The following is a 22768-nucleotide window of genomic DNA, read 5'->3' as shown; positions in this document are numbered from 1 at the left end:
TTTGAAAGTTACATCTAACGGTGTCAAATAGGTCCCTCAACTTATAATGTTATGTCTAATGAGATCATAAACTTTTAAAACGTATTATAAGTATCTGAACTTAATTTTGTGTTCACTAAGTTATTGAACTTTAATATGTGTCTCAGATGATAGAGATTTATTGATCAAACGTTTATGTACTTATTGAAATATAAAATTAAAATTTCATAAACTTATGAGATATTTGTAAATTTATTAGCACATAACCCTACAAATTTAAGGTAGAAAAGAAAAAAGAGACCAAACATGATAGAAGAGAATTAAAAATAATGTGTGCTCATTTAAATGTACTAATTCGAGAATAATCTCAGAAAAGGCGTCACAAAGAATAAATTCTAAAATTGTTTCAAGATCTTTCAATCATAAATTTTTTTTTGAATGTGAGCTTTTATTCTTATATTGCCATTTATTCGTATATATCATATAAACTTTGAACTATTACTCTTCAAAAATATATAATTCATAGTCATACATAATAAATTTAAAATTTCAGAGACCCAAACTCTAAAAGCATTAAAATGTCAAAGGGTGCATTCATTTATTCAGGATCTTAAAATATAAATTAAAAAACGGATGATTCAATAAAAAGTAGGGTTGTATTTAATATTTTCGGTATTTGTGTTTAGCAGCAAATTTAAAAATCTAATATTAATTAAAAAATTATTCTTCAGTAATATATTTACAAACAATAAGAAATAATAAATCAGTTTACACATTTGGTCATTAAGTTTTATAACGATTTAATCCCAAAACTTAAAAAAGTAACGATTTAATCATTATTTTAAAATATAGTTAACTGTGTAGGTTAATTCAAGAGTCTTAGTTCAAACTTGTATAAACTTAAGATTAAAAGAATGAATAATTTAAAAAAGGTAAAAATGGTCCCCAAACAAAGTTTCCCTTTATAATTATATAATTTATAATATGTTATATTATGCCTATTTTAATTTTAACAAAAATAAAATGAATTTATAACCGTAGATAATATATCCATTATATTATAGTTTTTTTAATGTAATTTTGAAAATTTGAAAATCTAAATATATATATACTATTTTTGAAATCTTAGCATTTTTTTTAGTGCAAGTGGAGATTGAACTCACAAATATATGTTAATTACGGTTGAACTCGCTGTATCGGATTTTGACATTTAAATTATAAAAATAATTTTAAAAAATAAATCCCACAAATAAATCTATTTTAATTGTAAATCTAACAACAAAGAGAATTGGATTGAGATTGCATACAAAATATAATCCAATTTAACCAATTCTGTTATATGGACGACATGTCGTCTTCTCTCTCACTATGTCGACACTCGACAAAGAGAGATTTTCTAATTTTTATTTAGAACAGAAAAAAAAAAAAAACGATCGCTCGTTTCTCGCTCTTTCTGATCTGACAATTTTGACGGAAAATTAGAAAAAAAAAAGTAAAAAAGAGAGAGAGAAAACAAAAAGACTATATAAATCTGGAGTTGCATTAATTTTTCTTCTCCTCTTTCCTTCATTTTGGTGTGGGTGGGAAATTCACCTTCGAGAACCCAAAAAAATTCGTTTTTTGATTTTCAGTAGCTGTTCATCTCCTCTTTCACTCTCTCTCTCGCAGCTCAAAACCCCCCATCACTAATTATCTTCTTTTGATTTTGCCTCTGGAAATTTCCCTGCAAAATCTGTTCTAGGGTTTTCGTTTTGCTGTCAATTTGCGCGGTTTTTGTATTTGGGATCGCAAGCTTGTTGAAGCTGCTTCAAAGCTCCAGCGAATTCAAGCTGCAATTCGGAAACCGAAATTTTCAGTCAGGGAAAGAGCTATGGATGCTGATTCGTGGACTGCTCGCCTTTCTTCTGCTTCTAAGCGATACCAATCTGCTCTTCTATCACGATCTGGTTTAGGTGACACTCTTTGATTTCTGATTTTTTGTTTGTTTCGTCTCCTAGTGAGTTTGAGTGATTTGGAAGTCACCCGGGTTACAATTTGGTTTTCTGATGATGGGCTTCTAGAATTATTTTTTCATATTGACTGTTATGTTTTTTGTTACCTCAATTTTCTTAATTTTCTTTTTCCGTCTGAAAATATTGCCATCTGCAGATAAAAGAAAGAACAGAACAGATGACTCTGATAAAAACAGCTACGACTATTTTAATTTCGATTGGTGGTGGAATGAAATCAAACACTTGAATTTTGATTTTTTCCAAGGGGCAGGAGATAACATTTCGAATTTTCGTGCCATCTCCTCTTTCCCTGTCATCTGAGTCTTAATTTTTAACTATATATTTGCGGTAGGATGCCTGGGTGTGCTTGTTTGCACGAGAATTTGAGTATATATTTAAGATGCATAAGTCCAGAAAATACTTCGTATTGTCTGCATTGTGTATCCCGAAAAATATGGTCACTGAATGTGCTAGAAAAGAAGTACTTTATGAATTAATCAAGCCCCATAATCTAGATTTTTTGGCTGGCTTTCGAAAATGGCGATTACTAAGATTTCATTATATGAAACTTAGGATTTTGTTATTAAGGCGCCGTGCATCTAACTTACTGCTGTTAATCATGGTGTCACCTGCTGCTTCAATTTGCTTTAATGTGTCCCAACCCTCTACTTTCTTTGTGCTCATATCCTTCATAGCCAAACCACATGCTCGTGGTAGTAACTCACCTTCAGTTTTGGACTCATACTGTAGTAGCACAACATGCAGGTATGTTCACGGGGTTTGAAGAACTTGAAGGGGATGATGATATAAGGGAGGAGTTCCCGTGCCCGTTCTGCTCAGAATATTTTGATATAGTTGGATTGTGCTGTCACATTGATGAAGAGCATCCTATCGAGGCAAGGAATGGGGTATGAATTCTTGCAAAACCATTTATTTAAATTCTATATTTCCTATTGAAAAGTAGTCAATTTTGATCGAGGTTTGATATATGATCATTATTTGGTTTAAATACATACGTAACGGAACCATGCACTTCTTCTCCCTTTCTTTTAACCAAGAACTGCACCTATTTTTCATTTAGTCTTATTCCTGCAGTCATGGAGACAGCTTGTATATCTTCAAATTGTTTAAGGGCCTCCAAGAAGAATCCGTGAAATTTTTTTTACGTAACAGTTAGTAATAATAAAGCCTTAATTTTCCCAACCACCATCAAGATATAAGGATTTGAGATGTAAACAAATCGAGAAACTGTACTTGTAAATCAGTATTCATTGACATCATTACTGGAGGACATCATTATTTGAGGAGGTTCAAGTTTTTTTCCCCTTATGTGGACGGCAGCTTTGGGGTATGTCCTCATGTGTCATAGAATTCATAAGAAAAACCCCTTTGTTTCCCATTCTCCCAACTAGTATTTCAAATGCAAATAATGTACAGGAGATATAGGTCACCTACTCTTGTACTGTCCACTTGTTCCCTCTTGCTGGTGGCTCTTCAACATATTTGGAATAAGAGGGTGCTTTGTTCAAGTTTACCTCGTACGATCCTCCATGGTCATCTCTAAGGAGGAAATCAAGAGTAATACAGGGGAACATATCCTAGGTTATTCTTCGAAAAGTTGGTTAGGAAATTTTCTAAAGAATCGAGTGAATGAGGAAAGTGTATTTTGTAGCTTTCACTTAGAGTTATATATCAAAGCATTTTCGGACTACTGTACCTAGATCTCTGTATAATGCATCTTTGGGAGTATTTTTGTAATCTCCAAGGCTATTGATTTGGGAGGATGTCTTGCCTCTCCTTCTTCTGACACTTCTAATATTGAAAGTTACGTTTCCTAACAAAATAAATGTAGCCTCAAATTCCATGTACCTCAGGTTGAATCAATTGCAAGCTATACTCACTCATCCCAAGTAGCAGTTTTTTCTTTTGGAGAACTAAGGGTGTCTCATCATACAGTGCCAACCGATTTCTTTGCTATATTTTTCACCTTTTTTAAAAAAATTGAATTCTTACCCTAATTTAAAAGAAAGTTTTTTTTTAAACTACTATTATTAGTTTTCAAAACTTGGCTTAGAGTTTGAAAATTCTTTAACGCAGATAACAAAACAAAGAAAACACATATGTCGAATCGGTGTTTATAAGCTTAGTTTTCAATAACAAAAAAGTAAAAATTAAATGGTTATCAAACGGGGCCGTACATATATTTTTTCGAACTTTGGACACTAGTAATCACAAGATCAATTAATGGAGATATACTTCCGATATCAGTGTTGTCACTCATTTTGTTCAATTTATCTTCATTATAGCCCATAGCGAATTCCTTACTGTGGATGGTGCAGTGCATAATGCTATTCATAGTCTTAGAAGTAGTTATTTATTTATTTATTTTTAGTCTGAAAATAGTGTCAATATTATTTTAGATTGAAATATCATTAATCTGCAGGTGTGTCCAGTCTGTGAAATGAGGGTGGGAGTTGACATGGTTGCGCATATATCCCTGCAGCATGGAAACATTTTCAAGATATCCTTCCGATTATCATGTTAAAATTAGTTTCTATCTTTTTATTTTTTATTTTTATTTTTTACATTTTATGAGTTTTGCCTCCTTGAAATTAGTTCGCATTCATGCTCTTCATGTAGTTTGTTCTATAAAAATTAGCTCGGTGTTTTCCTAGCTTTATATGTTCAATGATTTTAATTGCACCTCAATCACATCTCACTGCTACTTGAACCTTTTATCAGAATAGAACCTCTATAAAACCTTGAAATATGAATTGCCGCAGGAGATTGTTCAAAAAAAATTTTCTCAGACGGAAATAGTTAATGAGTTGTCTGATTCTCATATCGACTACTGATATTTTCGTTTGTTTTTCTCATTGGATCACATTATTTGGTTCTTTCTCTGTTACTATTTTCTGTTTGAGCCCCATATGAAATTCAAACAGGATAGAAGATTAACCCCATGTTTGGTTCCTTAACTAATGGTTACATGCAGCGGAAGAGAAAATCTCGTAAAGGTGGTTCACACTCAACGCTCTCTTTGTTGAGGAAAGAGCTTCAAGAAGGAAATTTGCAATCTCTTTTTGGGGGTTCTTCATGTTTAATTACCTCTTCCAACGCAGCGCCTGATCCACTTCTGTCATCGTTTATTCTACCGTTGTCTGATGACTATGGCAGTGTTCAACCTCACTTGTCGGCTGAGTCAAGCTCCGCAAAGAGTAATTCACAAGAGAAATTATCAGAACGGTAAGTTAATGATATATTCCTACTGTTACAGTGCATTTACTTAGTTCACATGGTCATGGCCAGGACAGTAGTTTTTTTTTTTGTTGGGAAGAAATTACAAATTTAGTTGCAGGGTTATGTTTAATAGATGTCCAAACTATAAAAAGTGTCTAATTGGTCTCTAAACTTTCAATTTTGTGTTTAATAGATTCTTGAATTCAAAAAGTGTCTAATAGATCCAAGAACTTTCAATTGTGTATCTAATAAGTGCTTGATATATAAGATATTTCTTATAATTTATGGATTTATTAGACACAATTGAAAGTTTAGAAATCTATTAGATATAAAATTGAAAGTTTGGAGATGTGTTAGTTACAACCCTACCTTAAAAGTTAAGAGACTCAACTTATAATTTAGCCTTCTAGTATTTACCAACGAGAGGTTAATCAAGCATAGGCTGACTAATTTTTCGTTAAATCTTGACATCTTGAATAAATGTTCTCTCTTTAGCCATCTTGCCATTTCAAGTCCAGTTGATATTACTGTTGTCAAGAGTTCTACCTAGGAACAGAATTTCAGGATCTGGCTATATTGAAATGAAAACATGCTGCGAGCTAGTCCAAAAGGGTCAGGTTTAGGAGATAATAAATCATAACATTTAGTACATGTACCAAAATATCCGAAAGCAAGAGAAGCACAAGGAACGGTTGGTTTATCTTACGGTTGGATTTGCATTTGGGCGAAATTCTTGTCGTGGTGGCTTTAATGTCGTTGGCTTGTGTCCATATGTTATGTTGTTTCCTCTCTCAACTTGCTGCTTCATTTAAGTTGGACCATCCTTAGATAACTTTCCTCTAATGATCCATCACATCCATTTGAATTCCGGGATCTAAAATCTTGGTGTTTCATGTGACAGAATCGTCCCGCCATCACCCCTGTCCATGCAGGATAAGGAAGAGAAAGCAAAACGATGCGCGTTCGTACAGGGGCTGTTAATGTCCACCATCCTTGATGATAATTTATGAAGAGTGGTTGAAAAACATCAAAGTTGGCTGCTGCTATAGTGGATGTAAAATTCACAACAGGCCCCTTGGTTTACTTGTAGCTCTCAAAAATACTAGTATGCTTCAATGAGAGTGCCAAAATAAGGTGTAGTGTAATTTATGTTGTTTGTAAAACACCAATTCTTAGGCCTGACTAAGACTTCCATTTTCACTCTTTAAATTTATTATGGTCATGCTTAAGTAAAAGAAGGGTGAGAAAAGAAATACCACTTCTGCAAGCTTAAAATTTTGCAATAAGTGACTTTTTTAATAGCTTCATTTCAATAATATGAAATGGCATGTAACTGGAACAATAAAACTATGACTTAAATGTCAGTTTGAATCAATTCTATGGACAAGTTAACAACAATTTTGGCCCCTGAACTAAAGGGATGCAAAAAGCAGGCGCCTGATTTTTGCAAACAATCCCTCCTATAGAGTGAGACTCAACCACGATGGCAGCGACATGTCGTCGGTAATCTTCTTCACTATGTCCCGAACATACGAGTCAAAACAAGCTGAGCAAAGGCCTCTAATCAGGCTTCTATGCCCTTCTCCCATTGACAATTCGATGTGGGAACATTGGGACGGTGGTGATGCTCTATAAGCTTCGTTTATCAAGTGTTCAAATCCGCATGCAGCTAAAATTGTGTTGGAAGCTTTCATGGCAATATCGGCTGCTGTACTTTGACCTGAACCAGAATGAGATCAACTGAGTTGTAACAAGACTAACTGAAAAAAATTAATCATATCCATTTCTACACTAAATTGTAAACCATTAAGTGAAAAATTAGAAAGGGAATGACTGTTATGAACATACCTAGATCAACATCTCTGGATAAATCCTTCAAATGGCTTTGGATAATTGGTTGTAATTGCTCTCTTGCTGCACTATAATCTTTCTCATCTCGGAGCAAAGGAGGGAGCGAACCGTTATCAGAACTTGTGTTTAATACACTGCTAAAATTATGGATCTGCTCACAGTTCGATAACAAATTCACCCCTGTGAGCACAGGCCACCATGCTCCATTCATATATTGATCGTCAGTTGTGGTCGTATTTTCAACTGCAAGCCTTGTCAATGGGTTCAAAGTTGTTCCACCATTGTCGACTCTCTCTGTTGGTATGCTAAGATGAGGATCTTCAATTGCTTGACCAGGCAAATGACTCGTTTCGGAGTCGAGGAAATCTCCATGTTGCATTAATGGGGAGGGATTGGCATGTAAGCTCTCCCCGAACAAAGTTTGGCTTGGTATTGTCGTTTCCTGAGCTCGTGTATGTTCTGCTGTTACTTCCCTACCCTGATCTGTCTGTGAATTTACAGTACCTCCACCACAAGGACTAGCAGCAGAAACACCATCAGTTCTATCGTTAACTAAACCCATTTGATTTGAAGAGCGCATGTGATTGATGCGCAGCCGAATAAAACGTCTCCCTAAAAGAGTTGGCGCAACGGCTTGAGACATGGGAGAAGTTGATTGGACTTCTGCAGGTAATCGAGGAGACATGGCGTTTCCAAATCCTTGAATATATGGAGTACGAGGCGAAGATAGAAAATTCAAGTCTAAACCATCCCGGTGAGCAACAGGAAATGATCTGTTAAACAAATTGTTGGTTGTTCTTCGATCCGACAGTCGACTTGGGGGCTGTGGACTCGATGATCCAAGAGCAATGGTTCTACAATCATCACAGTACCAATTCCCTTCTGGTACTTCTCTGCCAAGACCGACGCAATAGGTGTGCGCCGGTGAGTCGCATAGATCACAGAGTAACATTAGATTATCGTCCCCACCTTCATGGCACTCGATACAGATCACGTTCTCATAGGGATCGAGATAACTTCTCAATTCTTCCTCAGATGGCTGATAGACCTGAAGGACACAGAAGATACTAAATTTATAGAAGCAACAGATGGGAAATTAGGAACAAGATGCAAACTACGAGCATACCTGATCGCGCTCAGGAACCTGTATGACAACTTCTCTTAAGTCGATTCCAGCAGTAGATCTTGCAGGCTTACTAATTGACTGAAACCTCTGCTTGCACAAAGGGCAACGCGATTCCACCTTTGCCCACTCCATAATACAAGAGAAACAAAAGAAGTGAGAACAACAATTAAGCGTTCCCCGGACTCTCCTCTTATCTTCTTCCGATAGGCATATACCGCAAACTTGCTTTATCACCTCAGCCTTGACTTCCTCCAATTTCTCTTTGCCCTTCCTAACAGGAGGTTTTCGATGTTGGCGTGGATCGGAGTCCTCAATCTTCGGGGGCGAAGGTATACTCCTTGCTCTGTTTCTCAAATGACCACACAACCTCTCGGCTTCCCTCACCTGCTCTCTCTCTTCTTCAGAGATGGTATATTCATAGTCTGATGAACCAGAAAGGAAGGTATCTAAATCTGTTTGTACAACATTCCTTTTCCGCTTCGAAACTGGCTTCTTCCTTCTCGTATTCTTCACTGTAGTACAGTAATTGTCCGAAAAATCACCATCATCTGAGTTCCGTATGGTTCGTGGGCCACTCTTCCTTCTCCGTTTATTCCTCGAAGGCTTCTTTGCAGCCTTCGGTTTCCTCTTTTTGCCAACTTTGCCAATGGTATTTTTCCGCACCCCATTTCGACCCCGTTTCATATTGGTTACTCTCTTCCTAACAAGTGGTTCTTCCTCATCCGAAAAATCCTCTTCTTCCACCATAAAGTCCTCATCCTCAACCTCCTCATCAACATCGACATCGACATATTCCTCTTCTTCTTCTTCCTCTTCCTCTTCTTCCTCTTCCTCTTCCTCCTCATAATCATTATCATCATCTACACTATAGTCCTCATCATCCTCGTCCCCATCCCCGTCATCTTCTTCTTTGTAACTAAATCGTTGCCTCTTTCGTCCATTTTTCTTCCTTGCTTTATGGGAACCGAAAGCATTCCTAGCTTTCGATCCGTCCTTTTTCCTGACCTTTCCAGGCTGCTGCTCCTCCACAGCAAAATTATCCTCTCCAGATGCATTTTCATCTAAATAGGAGCAATAATCCTCATCGGAACACTCAGAAACCCCATTTTCATCATTGGAAACAACATAATCCTCATCAGAATCATCAGAACCTTTATCTTTAGGTCGAAATTTTTTCTTGAAATTTTTCTTACTACCAACCTTCCCTCCCCTTACCATCTGTTCCTCGCACATAAAAACAAAATTTGCCAACAAAAAAAAAACCAGAATTATTCGAATTTCAGTCCACACAAAACACAATCACAATCAGAATTCCTCAACCAAACCAACCCCTCATCACAAAATCTAATCGAATCGAACATAGAAACCAAAATTGAGAAATTCCCTGATGTTTCCCTCATAAAATAGCTAAACACCCGATTTTACATATGAAAAATTAGAAAAAACCACTAACTACAGACGATTCCCCATGGTCGATCTGCTTCATTCCTGAACAAAACAACATTGAAAAAATCAAAACAAAAAGAAACAAGATTCATTCTCACTGTGAACTACAACAACAAACAGCTCGAAACACCAATTACCCATTTATCTCAAAAATCGACCAAAGGGTGGCATTCCATTGGGAAAAATTTTCCACAAAAAATTAAACAGAAACAGAAAAATTGACTGCTAATTCAAAGATTAAAGCCACCCAGAAACATCCTACACATACGCACAATCAAAGGGAGATTTATATTCAAACCTAGAGAGAGAAAATCGAGAGAGAGAGAGAGAAGGGTACCTGAGAGGAGGAATAAAGCACCAGGAAACACCACGGACAATTGGAAAACGTCTTCCGATTTCCCAAAAATAATTTTCTTTCGTTTTTTTTCCCTTATGAAAAAGGAAAATAAAATATAAAACTTTTTTTTTGGGATTAAATTATACAGTGAGAGTAGGCGTTGGGGGCTCTTCTTATTATGCGATGCGATGGTCACCTCCTTGGATGTTTCTTTTTGCGAAATTACTAAACACCCTCCACTCTCTTTCAATTTCTCTCTTTTTCTTTCTTTTGACCATTGCCATTTTTGGGATCAAATATCAAAATTCCCCCAAAAGAAAATAAAATTTATCGAAAAACTTCACAAAGTTGCTCTTTTTTATTTTTTTTCCTCATTTGAAACTGAATTTTGTACTTACCATAATGTGGTCAAATAATATTACCAAAAAGTCGGTTTTTCCCCCTTGTTTTACTATAAAAAAATCGGGTCGTCTTTGGTATGTAAATTTGTCGTGTTCGTATATGGGAGCATCGAATTTAATTTTATGAGACGCAAGGTAAATGAGATACTGAAATTGTTGTAACCGTCTATTCTTTCTCGAATTTTGTGTATTTTAAATTTCGTTTGAGAGCGTTTCATTTTGATGCGTTTAATCACAACTTTTTCATAATGATTTGACATAAGGCTCGGAAATTAATATGGTCAACTGGTTAATGCACTTATCTCCGACTAAAAGGTCATAAGTTTGAATTTCAACACCACATGTGAGGGAGAGTCGAACTTACGACTTATTAGTTGGAGATATAAATATTATTCCAATTGCCAATAGATAAAACATCTATTATCATTTTTGAACTCGAAGGTTTTACTCTTCACTTCTGCTATGGTTAGAGTTAGAAATGAAAAAATTATTCAAGACAAGCACAATTAGGTTATAAAATCTTTACTTGAAAAAATAAATAATAAAATTTCTCGTCATTTGCTACAAAAAATGGAAAATACAAATTGTTATTTTAGGTAATAATTACTAATTCTTTTGAAGTTTTATCAGATTAGTAACCCCAAGTAATGTACTCATGACCTTACCCAAAATAGTTGTTTTTCCTTTCAAAAGGATTTCATTTTATTTTTCCAGTTATGGAAACGTGGATTTCTATTTCGCGTCAATATAATAGAATTATTATAAAAAATATATACTTTTAAAAAATTAGCTTTCCAAATGTAGATTCAGTTTTAATATTTGAATTTTGTAAGAAGAACCAAAATAATTATTTTATTAAAGTGCAGATACTAAAATAAATATTTAAAAAATTTAAAAACTAAAATAGAATAAATTTGAAAGTTAAAAAAGACATTGAAGTATATATTTTGAAAGTTAAAGTTTATTTAAAAGTTTTAATATCACAATTTAGTTAAATTATAAATTTGGTACTTATAATTTATTCTTAATTTCAGTTTCATCTCCATGATTTTTAAAGTTTCAATTTAACTCTTTTAATTTAACCAATATACTTCTAAAAGTTTCAATTTCCTCACTATAAGATTAGTAAAACCTCACAAATTGTTTTTAAATGAGTTCTTATCCACTCGAAAGACCACTCTTTTTCTCTCTCTCTCTTACTTCAAACCTAAACTATATAACAATTACCTAGCATGGTTAATAACAAACACACATGTTTATTCTAATGTAATATAACGTAAATAACAATTATATCATAAAAGTAGAGACAATTCATGAAATTTAACGGACAATAAGGACCCAATTGAAACTTTCAAAGTCACAGGGATTAAATTGAAAACCCACCAAATTATAGGGACTATTTATAATTTAACAAAAATATGACACACACACATATATTTATAGGTGGTTGTATGAATAGCATCACTTTGAATATTATTTATTCTTATTATTGTGTTAATTTTACAATTATGCCTAGGTAGAGTAGTTTAGCTGTACCTTTGGCTCTAGCTTTACTAAAATACACGCGTATCCATCTCCAAAACAATGTGATCTTCCAACGACAAAATCAGGGCCGTCCGCAAGAGCGAATCAAACAGAAGTCAGTCTGAGGTACACGTGGACGGTGGAGAGGGAGAGTGCAACTGTAGGAGCGGATGTAGGGAATCGATTCCCGCATCAGCTTTGTCTTATTAGAACAGCAAGGGATTTAGGGAAACACGTGGTGGCCCCCGAAAACCATGGGCCGGGTTTAATGAACCCGGATATGGACACGGAGGGAAATATACAAAAAGATGGAGATAGTCTTGTCCATGGTGGAGGTGCAAATTGAAATCGAAAAAATCGATGAAACCAATCAAAAAATTTGAGTGATACATGTTGATGCAGGATTCTGATCGAGGTGACATGCTAGCTTGTGAGATAAGGTGGACTTCAAGTTTTTTGAAATTGCCTCTTACAAACAAAATTTTTGCACCAGTCTGATGCTAAACCATGCGTGTACACTTTAAAACTTAAGTTAATAAGTTGGTGTTGAGTCGAGCTTACTAAAATGCATAAAAATTAAATATCTTTTAAGGACTATGCCTTTTCTAATAGGAGCATTGAGAAATGTAACTCTACGATTGTGGCTCTCTGTCAATTGTCCATAGATTATTTGCCAACATAATAGACATTTTATTAGGAGAATCTTCCTTTCAAACGAATGGAGCTAGGCTTGATTTTATGATTTTTTTTTTTGACAAATTTACCTCTAATACAAATAGTTAAATAAATACTTGATTTTATGAATTTTTTTCTACCAAAATTTACAAATACAAAATAAGCAATTTATTAGGAAACAAAGTTAAACCAATAAATCCCCGTTTTCATCTACAAATTAAAAAAATAAGCAACTTAATTGATTTGAATTTGATACTTTATCATTTCAAATCTAGAAAAACCACTAAACCTCTATTCCGACTAAAAATTTTCATAATCTAAAAAACTAATTTTCTAAAACCACTACAAATTGAATTAAAGATATCGAAATTTAAAAGGCTACAAACTAACCTACTTATTTCAAATTTTATCATAAAAAAAAAACAATTTTCTTTATCAATTTCTTCAAGTGAGTACCCCAACTCTATCCTGCTGGAGAGATTACATTGGATATAGCTTTTTCTATGACTATAGAAATTGTATGTACCTAAAAAAATAGAAAGCATTCATAAAATTTAAAAAATATATCTTCTTTGTAAATAGTAGAGATTAGTTGTAATTACATTTACAAGCACCCTAATATAACTTTTCTCGTGATTTTTTTTTTTTTTTTTTTTTTTTGAAAAAAATTGGGTTGAAGATGAATGATTTAGACGATTGTGTATTTATAAAAGAAATTTATTTAAAAAATCTCTAACTCCCCAGTCTTTGTGTGGGAGTTTAGTTAAAAATGTTGGGATATATGACATGTAGAGCCCAACGGTTAAAAATGTCAGGATTTTGTACTTTTATATATTGTTTGTTTCTAAATACCTATTATCTTTAAATAAATCTATTTTAAATGATAGTTTCGATTATTTTCCATTTATTTTATTTGATAGTACAATCTATCCATTTATTTTCTAGGACCCACTTGTTTTTTTTTTTAATTTACTTAACCTTCATCTCTTCGGATTTTTTTTAGTGATGCTATTTTCGGAAGTAATTACGAAAATATGTCACTTCCCAAACTATTTTCAAAAATAATGTTTTGGAAATAGCAGGTAGTCTTTCAGAGACGCCCAGCTAACATGGTGTAAGTGCCACGTTAATTTCTTTTAAAAAAATAAGGTTTGGTCGTCTCTTCAAGAGACAACATGTTTAGTGGGATTTAGAAAATCCCGCTTAATCGTCTCTTCAAAAGATGACAATATTATTCTAAGCAAAAACAAAACAATTATTATTTATATATAACACAACATTTTAAAATAAAATGAGTATGGTTGTGTAGTGGATAAAGGACCATCTAGAAAATCAAAGGGTTGGGGTTTAAATGGTGAAATTGGTGTTTTTTATTTCGTTTTTGTAATATTATTATTATTAAATGATTAATAAGAACTCAAAAAATAAAAAAATAATTAATCCTTTAGAATAATAATAATATTACCAAAACGAAAAATAAACACACATACTGTACTCAAACCCAAGCCTTTTGGCTCCCGAGGAGGTCTCTTTGACACGTGGAGGACGCTTATTGGTGTTCAAGGATTAAAATATCCCAGGTTCACCTCGAACCTGTCGAGGAGGTCGGGTTCGTCCATTGACAAGGCTAAGTATAAAAAGCCCCGGTTCGACCTGGACGAGTTCGATCTGCTCAAACCCGACAGGTTCGACATAAAAAAGGACAAAGGTAACTGCCGGTCGTGAGTACTGTCGGGCCCGCCACCTATAAATAGAGGAACTCATTTCACGCTCAGTTATCGAATCTCACTCGAACTTAATATTGAGTCCGATCAGAACTGACTTGAGCGTTAGAGAGTTTGCCCTCTTGTGCAGGTTTACTCTTGAGTTCAGGTCAAGTAGGGGACCGAGTTCAAGCTTGGTTCGTTTAACAGCGTCGTGTAATTCTTTGCATGAACATATTGAAATATTTATTTATTTCTAATGTTGTTTCTAATACTTCAAAGATGTTGGATAATCACAAGAATCCTGAAATTTGAAGGGAAATTCAACACGTGTATATGGGATATCTGACCATCTTCAAAGGCTCTTCGTCACTAAAGAAAAATGTGCATAAGAATAAAGTTAGTAAAATGGTAGGAAAAGGTTGACGACAAATTAAACAACTTGCAAAGCTACAAAAACGAACAACATATAGTGGCCATATATAATGGCAACATATAAAAAAATCAATAGATATGGTTATATACTAAGCGAATAGACAATAAATACATTGTATATAGATCAATATATTCAATGGAATAGAGTAAACAAAAAAATGGAGTTACATGATAAGGTATTAAAGAGAATTAAATCGATCAATTGATTAATTACATTTTATATCATAAAATATTGATCGTATCGTATTGGACCTTCTTCCGCAAAGCCAACGATATCCCGAGGCTTCCTTCTGCTAATCAGTCGGTGGCGGTCCCTTGGATCCCTCCGTTGTTCGGCCTTAAGCTCAATATCGATGTAGCTTGTGGGGTTGCGACCAATCCACGGGATTGGGTTTTCTTCTGTGAGGGACCCAAGGGACTGTCCTTGGCTCTTGGTGGAATCAGATTCTCGCGTCTCCATCTCACTGATCAATGGAGATTCGGATACTCTTGGCCCTGAGAGAGTTGTGCTTCACGACATCCACCATGCTTCTCTCAATTTTGAAGATTGCTCCTTCATGCATGTTCATCGAGAAGAAAATCGTCTGACAGATCTCCTTGCAAAATACGACTTTCAGGCATGTAGTTCCATTGATTGGAACCTGAACTTTCCCCATTGACTTCTACGTGTTGTTGATGGTAATTTTTCAACTTCTGTAGCCTCGTGGCAGTTCCACATTAATAAAGTTTTATTTCTTTATGGAAAAAAAAAGAAGAAGAAGAAGAGAATAGGCAATAAATACCATCTATGTAGACCAAGATACACCCAAGAATAGGGTAAAAAAAATAATGTATGATAAAGTATTAAAGCGAATAATTAATTAGATCAATCAACCAGTTAATTACATTGTATATTTAAAATATTCATAGTAAATATAAATTTAAGAGTAGTATAAAACAATGGTAAAGTAAATTATAATAGAGGGTAAATATGATGGGTTGAAAATCAACGGAAAAGAATTAGTGCGCCAAACCGATAAAACAAAATTTACAATTCTAGGGTACGTACTAAATTGAGAATTCAAATAAATATATTATGAAAATACATATTCATAAATAATTATTCCTCCAAATTATGACACTTTTGACTCTTTTCTAAAATTTCCTAAATTTTCTCTCTTCTCCTTGGAAGAAAAGGTTCAAGCCAAGGCCCAAGAAAAATAGTTATTTATGCACAATGTATTTTCATATATGACAATTATTGGAATTGATTTTAATCTCTTTATTAAATTTATTAATATAGTTTTTTTTAATTCATTTTTCGTTTCTATAATTTAATTGCTTAGCATAATTTTTACTCTTGGGGTTCATTGAAAATTAATAATGAATAATAAACTATTAATAACTTAAAGATATAAAATATAATATAATGTTTTTTTCAGAAGAAAAATACAATATAATATACTTAGCTTCAAACAGAAAAAAAAATAATAGACATACAAATGTATTAATGAGCCTTTATTAATATAACTGAAAAACGTAATATATGAATGATGCGTTCAAAAATATTTATAAGAAAAGTAGTGAAAATTGGCTAGCCACAAGCCCACAAGCCCACAAGCCCAAATTTTGTCAAAGCTATTTGGTCACAAATACATTCTTTTTAATGTTCGTTAATCTCTATCTCTTTTTTGACCTAAGTTATATTAAAAAAATTTTCAAATATATGTTATTAATTTGGTGATTCTAAAATCGGTTTTAAAATAAAATATTATCATTCAAAATAACGTTTAATTATATGAAAATCACTTGAAAAATGTGTAACCAAATATTAAAATAATCATATAAAAAATACTTTCACAAAACGTTTGTCATCGCTAAAATTACTTATTCTAAAATCATTTGTTTCACAAACATGTCCTTAGCAATCATACAAAAAATATTTTATTGAAAAAGTGCCTAAGAAAAAAATGGTTTATCTAAAAAAGTTACACACGTTTAGATTAAGCTCGCGTGGAACGTATTAAAGGTAAAGTTAATAATATATAAAAGATATTTAAAATAAAATTTTATTTTCATATGTAGGAATCATTGGTTTGTGTTGGTCAAAGGTAGCTGGGCCAACCTCGTCTTTTAACAATTCTTTAAACTTCAAACTAATCAACTAATTAGCCTTCAATTTCAAGTCTCTCTCGTAAGTCATAATCAAAATCAACCCTTCCCTTCTCATTTGGGGAAAAATTTTCTATTATTAAATCAAAATATTCATCCAAATTTTGTTCTAAAATTAAAAGAAAGAAAAAAGAAAAAAGAGAGAGCATGTTTAAGAGCCTTTTTTATGGATACAAATTACTTTCAAATGGTTCCAAATAATTTCGACCTAAAATGTTTTTATCATTGAGTTTTTTTAACAACTCTGGCTTGATGTTGTCCGCTTTTGATTCCACCCAAAAGACCTCATACCAATGAAGATAATTGTTAAAACTTATATACCATGGATCACTCCATTCCCTTCCCTAACCAATGTGAGACTTTGTTTGCACTCCTTACAAACCCAACAATATATATATTATGTTCACTTTAGTAATTAATTTATCAATTCTAGAAATATGTTTTAATTAATTAAACTTTTTAATGATTCAAAATCACTTCAATTAGATTGAAAACACTTTTAACTATAAATTTGGATACCAAAAGCACTTGTGATCTAAGTGAACTCCTAAACACAACTTTAATTATAAATTTAGAAATATTGTTACTCCAATCTCCATACACATTAAAATATACGGTTGTAATAATAATCTTTGTCTTAGTTGTTTCTCTAAAAAAAAAAAAGGAGAATCATTGTCTCCCTCAGTTTGATTAAGAAAATGGTTAGCTTCGGATCGACTCGATTGAGCGAGGCAGAGGGCTCCGGACGCCATGCAGGTGACCAGCAAAATAGAGTAAGCACTCCGATGCTAAAGTCAGCAAATATCCAAATCAATTCTAGAGAGAGAATTGGGTTGTTTGCACGTACCCCAAAATGAAGCGGAATGGTTCTATTTATAAGCAAAGTCTCCGATAACGTTCCCGACAAGACCTCAACGACTCTTTAAGATTACCGTGAAATGCAACATGATGTCACGAAGTCTATCGGAGAATAGGTTGAGCCGAAGTGATAGAAAATAACCTAGATAGTCATTTTAGTCGGCTCAGCCATACCACGTCGACTTGGTATGAGCAGTCATGACCGAGGCGATCAAACCGTGACTTCGAATAGAAGAAGTCATGCATGCATTGTGTGAGCTAAGAAATCACCTACAACATCCTCAAAAGTTTGGGGTAATAAGAATAAGGGCAGCCTGTCCTACACATTTAGACAATTATTTAGAATCATGGAGGGAAAAAGAAAGAGAAAAAAAGAAAAAGATAAGAGAAAAGCTAGGGAAGAAAAAAGAAAGAGAGAGAGATGAGTTTCTCAATTAGCTAGTTTTTGTAAGCATATGTGCATGTGCCTTGTGTATTTCTTAATTTAATTAAGGGTAGAGTGCCCTACAACTTTTATTAGGTATATGAAGTTCCTTAGTATGGAAATTAAGGATAGAAGGGTCCTTCCATCTTACCTTACCATGCCAAAGAAGCTTCACCAAATTGCCCTTGGAGGGCCCTCGTTATTAAATCTTATGTCAATTATATATATTTTTTGGTTTAAATATTATTTTATGACTGGTCACCCTTTTAGCTTTAATCCAGTGTACTTTTGAAAGGTTTATTTTGGTTCCTATATTTTTAACTTTTAATTTTTTTTATCTCATTTCTTTTCATCATATCTTTAGTTTTGACATTTCACCCATTAAATTTTTCAAAATGTAGCCATAAAATTATATTAAATGGTTTACATTTGGGTATAAAATTTTGTAATTATGGATCAAATTAGTTACTTTTTAAAAATATAAGGATCAAAAGGAACATTGTGAGAGTACATAAACTAAAATAAAATGAACATTTTAAAGATAGAAGAACCAAAATTAAGTAAAGTTAGAAATACACAACCAAAATATTATTTAAATCAATATATTTCCCTTATATTTTCTACCTCCATTTCTCTTTCTTTCATACTCGGTGCACAACTATTAAATTGGTAGATAAGGAATTATATCCTTAATTAAAGTTGAAAGAAATATGTATATTAGAGAAAAGTTAAAAGGAAAAAAATCTTCTTAAAATGTATTCTCCTACTTTGTCCTTTAAATACAAGTGATATTGAATATAGAATATTTGGTCAAAAAGGTTATTAATTGGCCATGATTGGTTCAACTTGATAGGGTTTAAAAGATATTTTAATTTAATCCAATTCAACTATCGACTAATCTTTGTTTCCGATGGAGGATGTGGGGTAGAAATTTGAGTAGTCGAAAATATGTATCTTAATTATTTTTTTCTTTAAATAGGTATGATCCTAACCAGTTGAGTTATATTTAAAATAGTAATAAGGTAACTTAATCTAACCTAAATTAATAATTTTATATTTAAATTATAGTTTTCCAATTTATTTGTTTCTAAATAGTTCACCATTGTATCATATTTCATTCTATGATAAAAACTTAATTAGGAGAAAAATAATAATATTTTTATCCCTTTGAAAAATGATTTTGTTGATGTCGGAATCCGATCTACTACATAGTCAGCAAACATTGATGTGGGTATGTCTCCTTCGACATGTGCCTAACTTGCAAAACCAAGTTCAACATTCGTGTAGTGCTTTACCAAATGCATTCTAAAGCTTAAGTTAGAACTCAGTTAATCGGTAGAATTAAGAGGAGAGCAAAGAGTTTGGTGCAAGATGTTGCATACCCATAAGAAGGGTTTCATAGCTCCTTTTTTTTTTTATGGGAGAGCTATCTGGAAGGACGTGCTTTGATAAATTCGGACATTATTGTTGAGTAGAGAGTTCTTAACATGCTCTAATAATACTATGTCACGTGAGATCATACTCCCGTCGGATATCAATGGATATTTCATCTAGTAAATTGTGTACGAGAGAAGTAGTCGTGCCCCATCTCCTAGACATAAGGGTTTTCCCTCCTTCCCCTATTGAGTTCGGATGGGGCCTAAATTTTTTGAGGCATTTTTGTATTTGTCCACATATATATCTTGTCAAATTTAAGTCCATGTTTCAAATACTTCTTGGAATAGTAATTCTAAGGACAACTTTTTGGAATAGTCTTTAATTATATAAAGTACCTTATAGCAGTAATATATTTATCAAATTTTGTAATATTATGCTGATTTTTTTAGCATGTTCATTGAAAAATAGAGAACTTGAATTCATGGTACTAAATTCTCAGTAACATATCGATATTTTCATTGGTATTTACACATATGTCTAGGGGTACGACGTCAATATAAGGAGTAAATCAACATTTTCATAGTATCACAAAAATCGATAAAATATAAAAAAATATATATCAACAAAATATTGTTAACGTGGAGTACATAATATTGATATTAATATTTTTTAACTTATTTTAAAAAGTAAAATATTTTTTATTTTTATAAACTTTTCTAAAAATTTTCATCGATATCAATATTTTATTGATATATATTTTTTATTATTTTTATCGAAAACATTGCTTAAAGTAAAGTTAGAATAACAATAAAGATAAGGCTCAACTTGAAGATTTAAAAAATTACTATAATATCTTAACTAACCGAGTTTGTTGAATTGACTTAATATCCATTTTTGCAATATATATATATATATATATATATATTAAAATTCTGAATTAAATAGCTAATTTTTATTAAATATATAACTCATGAGTTATATGAAGTATATATATTTGTTGTAATGTAAAAATAACAAAACTCTCAAAATAAAAATATGAAATATATGAGAGATATATTTGCTGTAATGTAACAGTGAGTAACTTGATTTTAGGTATGAAAAATAAATACTTGGTACATTGTCACAGGGTGTTCAAAAAATCCGATAACCCTAAAAAACCGATAAACCTAACCCAATTCATACTATATGGGTTGGGTTCCAAATAAATGAAAATTCTACGGGTAAAGTTGGTTCAAGGTTTCACCTAAAATATATTTGGGTTGAACTTATTATTAATTTTAAAACTCTTTTCCTCACCATAAATAATTATATTTAGTTATATATATTTTAATTTTATTTAATTCAATATTTCTATACGAATTATTTATTCTACGACGACTTTTTAAAGTTTTTAGATGTACTTTTTCACCATATAAATAAACATCAACTTATGGATCTTGAATCAATGTTAGAAAATATAAAAACAAATGTTTTGGATATTATCACATTTACTCTTTTTTTGTTATACAATACTTTGAAGAAGTGATCAAATAACCTAACCAATCCAAAAATATTTCATGGGTGAGTTTGGTTTGGTTTATTATTTAATAAGGATTGTTTAGGTGGAATAAATTTACAATTCCAACAATTTGTTTGAGTCTAAACCATACTTACAATGAAATAATATCACAAAAACGAAGCTGAACAAGAAATAGAGGAAGGAAAAAGATGGAGGAAATGAAAAACTAAAGCCTAACTATGGAGATTCGAACCTAGCTATATACATTTACCAATTTACCACGGTCCACTCCAAGCTGATACATTTTCTATTTAATCAATAATTTATTATTCCAAACCTTTATGAACATGCCAGTGGAGCCCTCCGGACGGCGCTTTTTGGGCTTTGGCCGGCCGGCCGGCGGCTCTGCCGTCTTCTTTCTCTAGATTTTACTTGCCGGCGTCGACCTTTTGGGTCCCACCGGCCACCACATCTTCTTCTCTTTATTTTATTTAAGAATTTTCAGTTACCGAACCTATCTGCCTCGGTTCCGAACCGAAGCCGTGCGTTTTGAATGCTCAGGTAGCTGCTTTCGCTTGGAGGGAAAAACATGCCTTGCCAAATTGACGTTAAACCCCTTGCTTTTCCCTCTTATTTACCCCATTATTTGGATTGAAATCTTAATTTTCTCCTCAATTTTAAGATTTATTTTGTTTTTGTTTCTAAGCTCTTAAAATATTTATTTTAATCTCTAAATTTTCTTTTTAATAAAGTAATCATTTTAGTAACTTACGATATTCGTCTCAATCAACTTATGTGACTCTAATACATGTCATATAATATACATATACTTAAATGCACATTATTGTTTTTTAAATAATTGACAGACAAAACAATATCTAAAACTAAGATGATTATTTTCTAAAACATTCAAGAACCATAATGTTTGAAAGTTCAATAATCAAAATAAAACAAGTCTAAAAGTTAGCTAGGGATCAAAATAAGATTTAAACATAAAATTTATCATAAATATGTTAGTCTATTAAATTTATCTTTTGTGCACTTGGATGCATGATATAGTTCAAACCTCTATTTCCTAATTAATGTATTTAAAATAAATTTAGTGGAGCCGATATCATGTTGTGTGATAGGTTTGAATCTTCTCTTTCTAACATTTATATATTAATATTCTTAAAAATACATAATTTAGGATGTTTCCTTGTATTTTTCTTCCTCATGTTTTAGTCTTCAAACTTCCCAAACCAGTCTATTTTTATTCTTATCTCTGATTTTTCGATATAACATTTTTAAATAAAAAGATCATGACATGTGATATTATAAGGACTTATATTCGAACCAACTGGTATAAAAAGTTAATAAATGAAGATCAAAATAAATATTTGTGAAAGATTAAGGATTATAAAAATTAGATTAAATTAAATAAAGGTAAAATCCATCCATCAAAATAATATTTATAGTATAAAAGTGGAGAATTGATATTTTAATAGCATGAATATATAAAACTAAAAGGAAAAGAGAACAAGAACAAGGAGAAGCACTGGGTCTAATTATTGAATTGGTTCTAATTTTCATTTGTTTCTTCATTAGGACCACCAATGAAAATTTTGCTTTTTACAATTACCCTTAAAAAATTTACTAAACAATTGCAAAAAATGATTCTACTTTTTCTCTATGAGGTTGACAAATTGAATCATTAAATTGTTTTTATGGGAAATTAAAAGCATTAAATTATATCCAAATTAAAGGTAGGTT

General features: G+C 32.5%; 2 protein-coding genes across 3 annotated transcripts; one reads left to right on the top strand and one right to left on the bottom strand.

The window, feature by feature from the left end:
- The first annotated feature begins 1519 nt into the window (after nt 1–1519).
- Nucleotides 1520–6477, top strand: LOC111007955 (protein DEHYDRATION-INDUCED 19 homolog 3). Its single transcript, XM_088125335.1, has 5 exons — nt 1520–1931; nt 2736–2878; nt 4414–4493; nt 4962–5216; nt 6112–6477. Exons 1-5 carry the CDS (start codon nt 1850–1852, stop codon nt 6218–6220), a joined length of 669 nt encoding a protein of 222 aa, XP_087981461.1. The 5' UTR covers nt 1520–1849; the 3' UTR covers nt 6221–6477.
- On the bottom strand, nt 6470–10126 carry LOC111007954 (RING/U-box protein). 2 transcript variants are annotated; one of them, XM_022280506.2, is made up of 4 exons: nt 9971–10126; nt 8188–9675; nt 7059–8109; nt 6470–6930 (listed from the first exon to the last, which is right to left on the bottom strand). In XM_022280506.2, exons 2-4 carry the CDS (start codon nt 9418–9420, stop codon nt 6671–6673), a joined length of 2544 nt encoding a protein of 847 aa, XP_022136198.1. In that variant the 5' UTR covers nt 9421–9675; nt 9971–10126; the 3' UTR covers nt 6470–6670. The 2 variants fall into 2 exon arrangements, with proteins under 2 accessions (XP_022136198.1, XP_022136201.1); XM_022280509.2 differs by having other exon boundaries at nt 8188–9405; nt 9971–10114.
- Nucleotides 10127–22768: the final 12642 nt, after the last annotated feature.

Source organism: Momordica charantia (genome assembly GCF_013281855.1).
Source record: "Momordica charantia cultivar OHB3-1 chromosome 6 unlocalized genomic scaffold, Mcharantia_2.0 BLBB01000006.1, whole genome shotgun sequence".
NCBI classification, from domain to species: Eukaryota; Viridiplantae; Streptophyta; class Magnoliopsida; order Cucurbitales; family Cucurbitaceae; genus Momordica; species Momordica charantia.
This window is presented reverse-complemented; position numbering and strand designations above follow the sequence as displayed.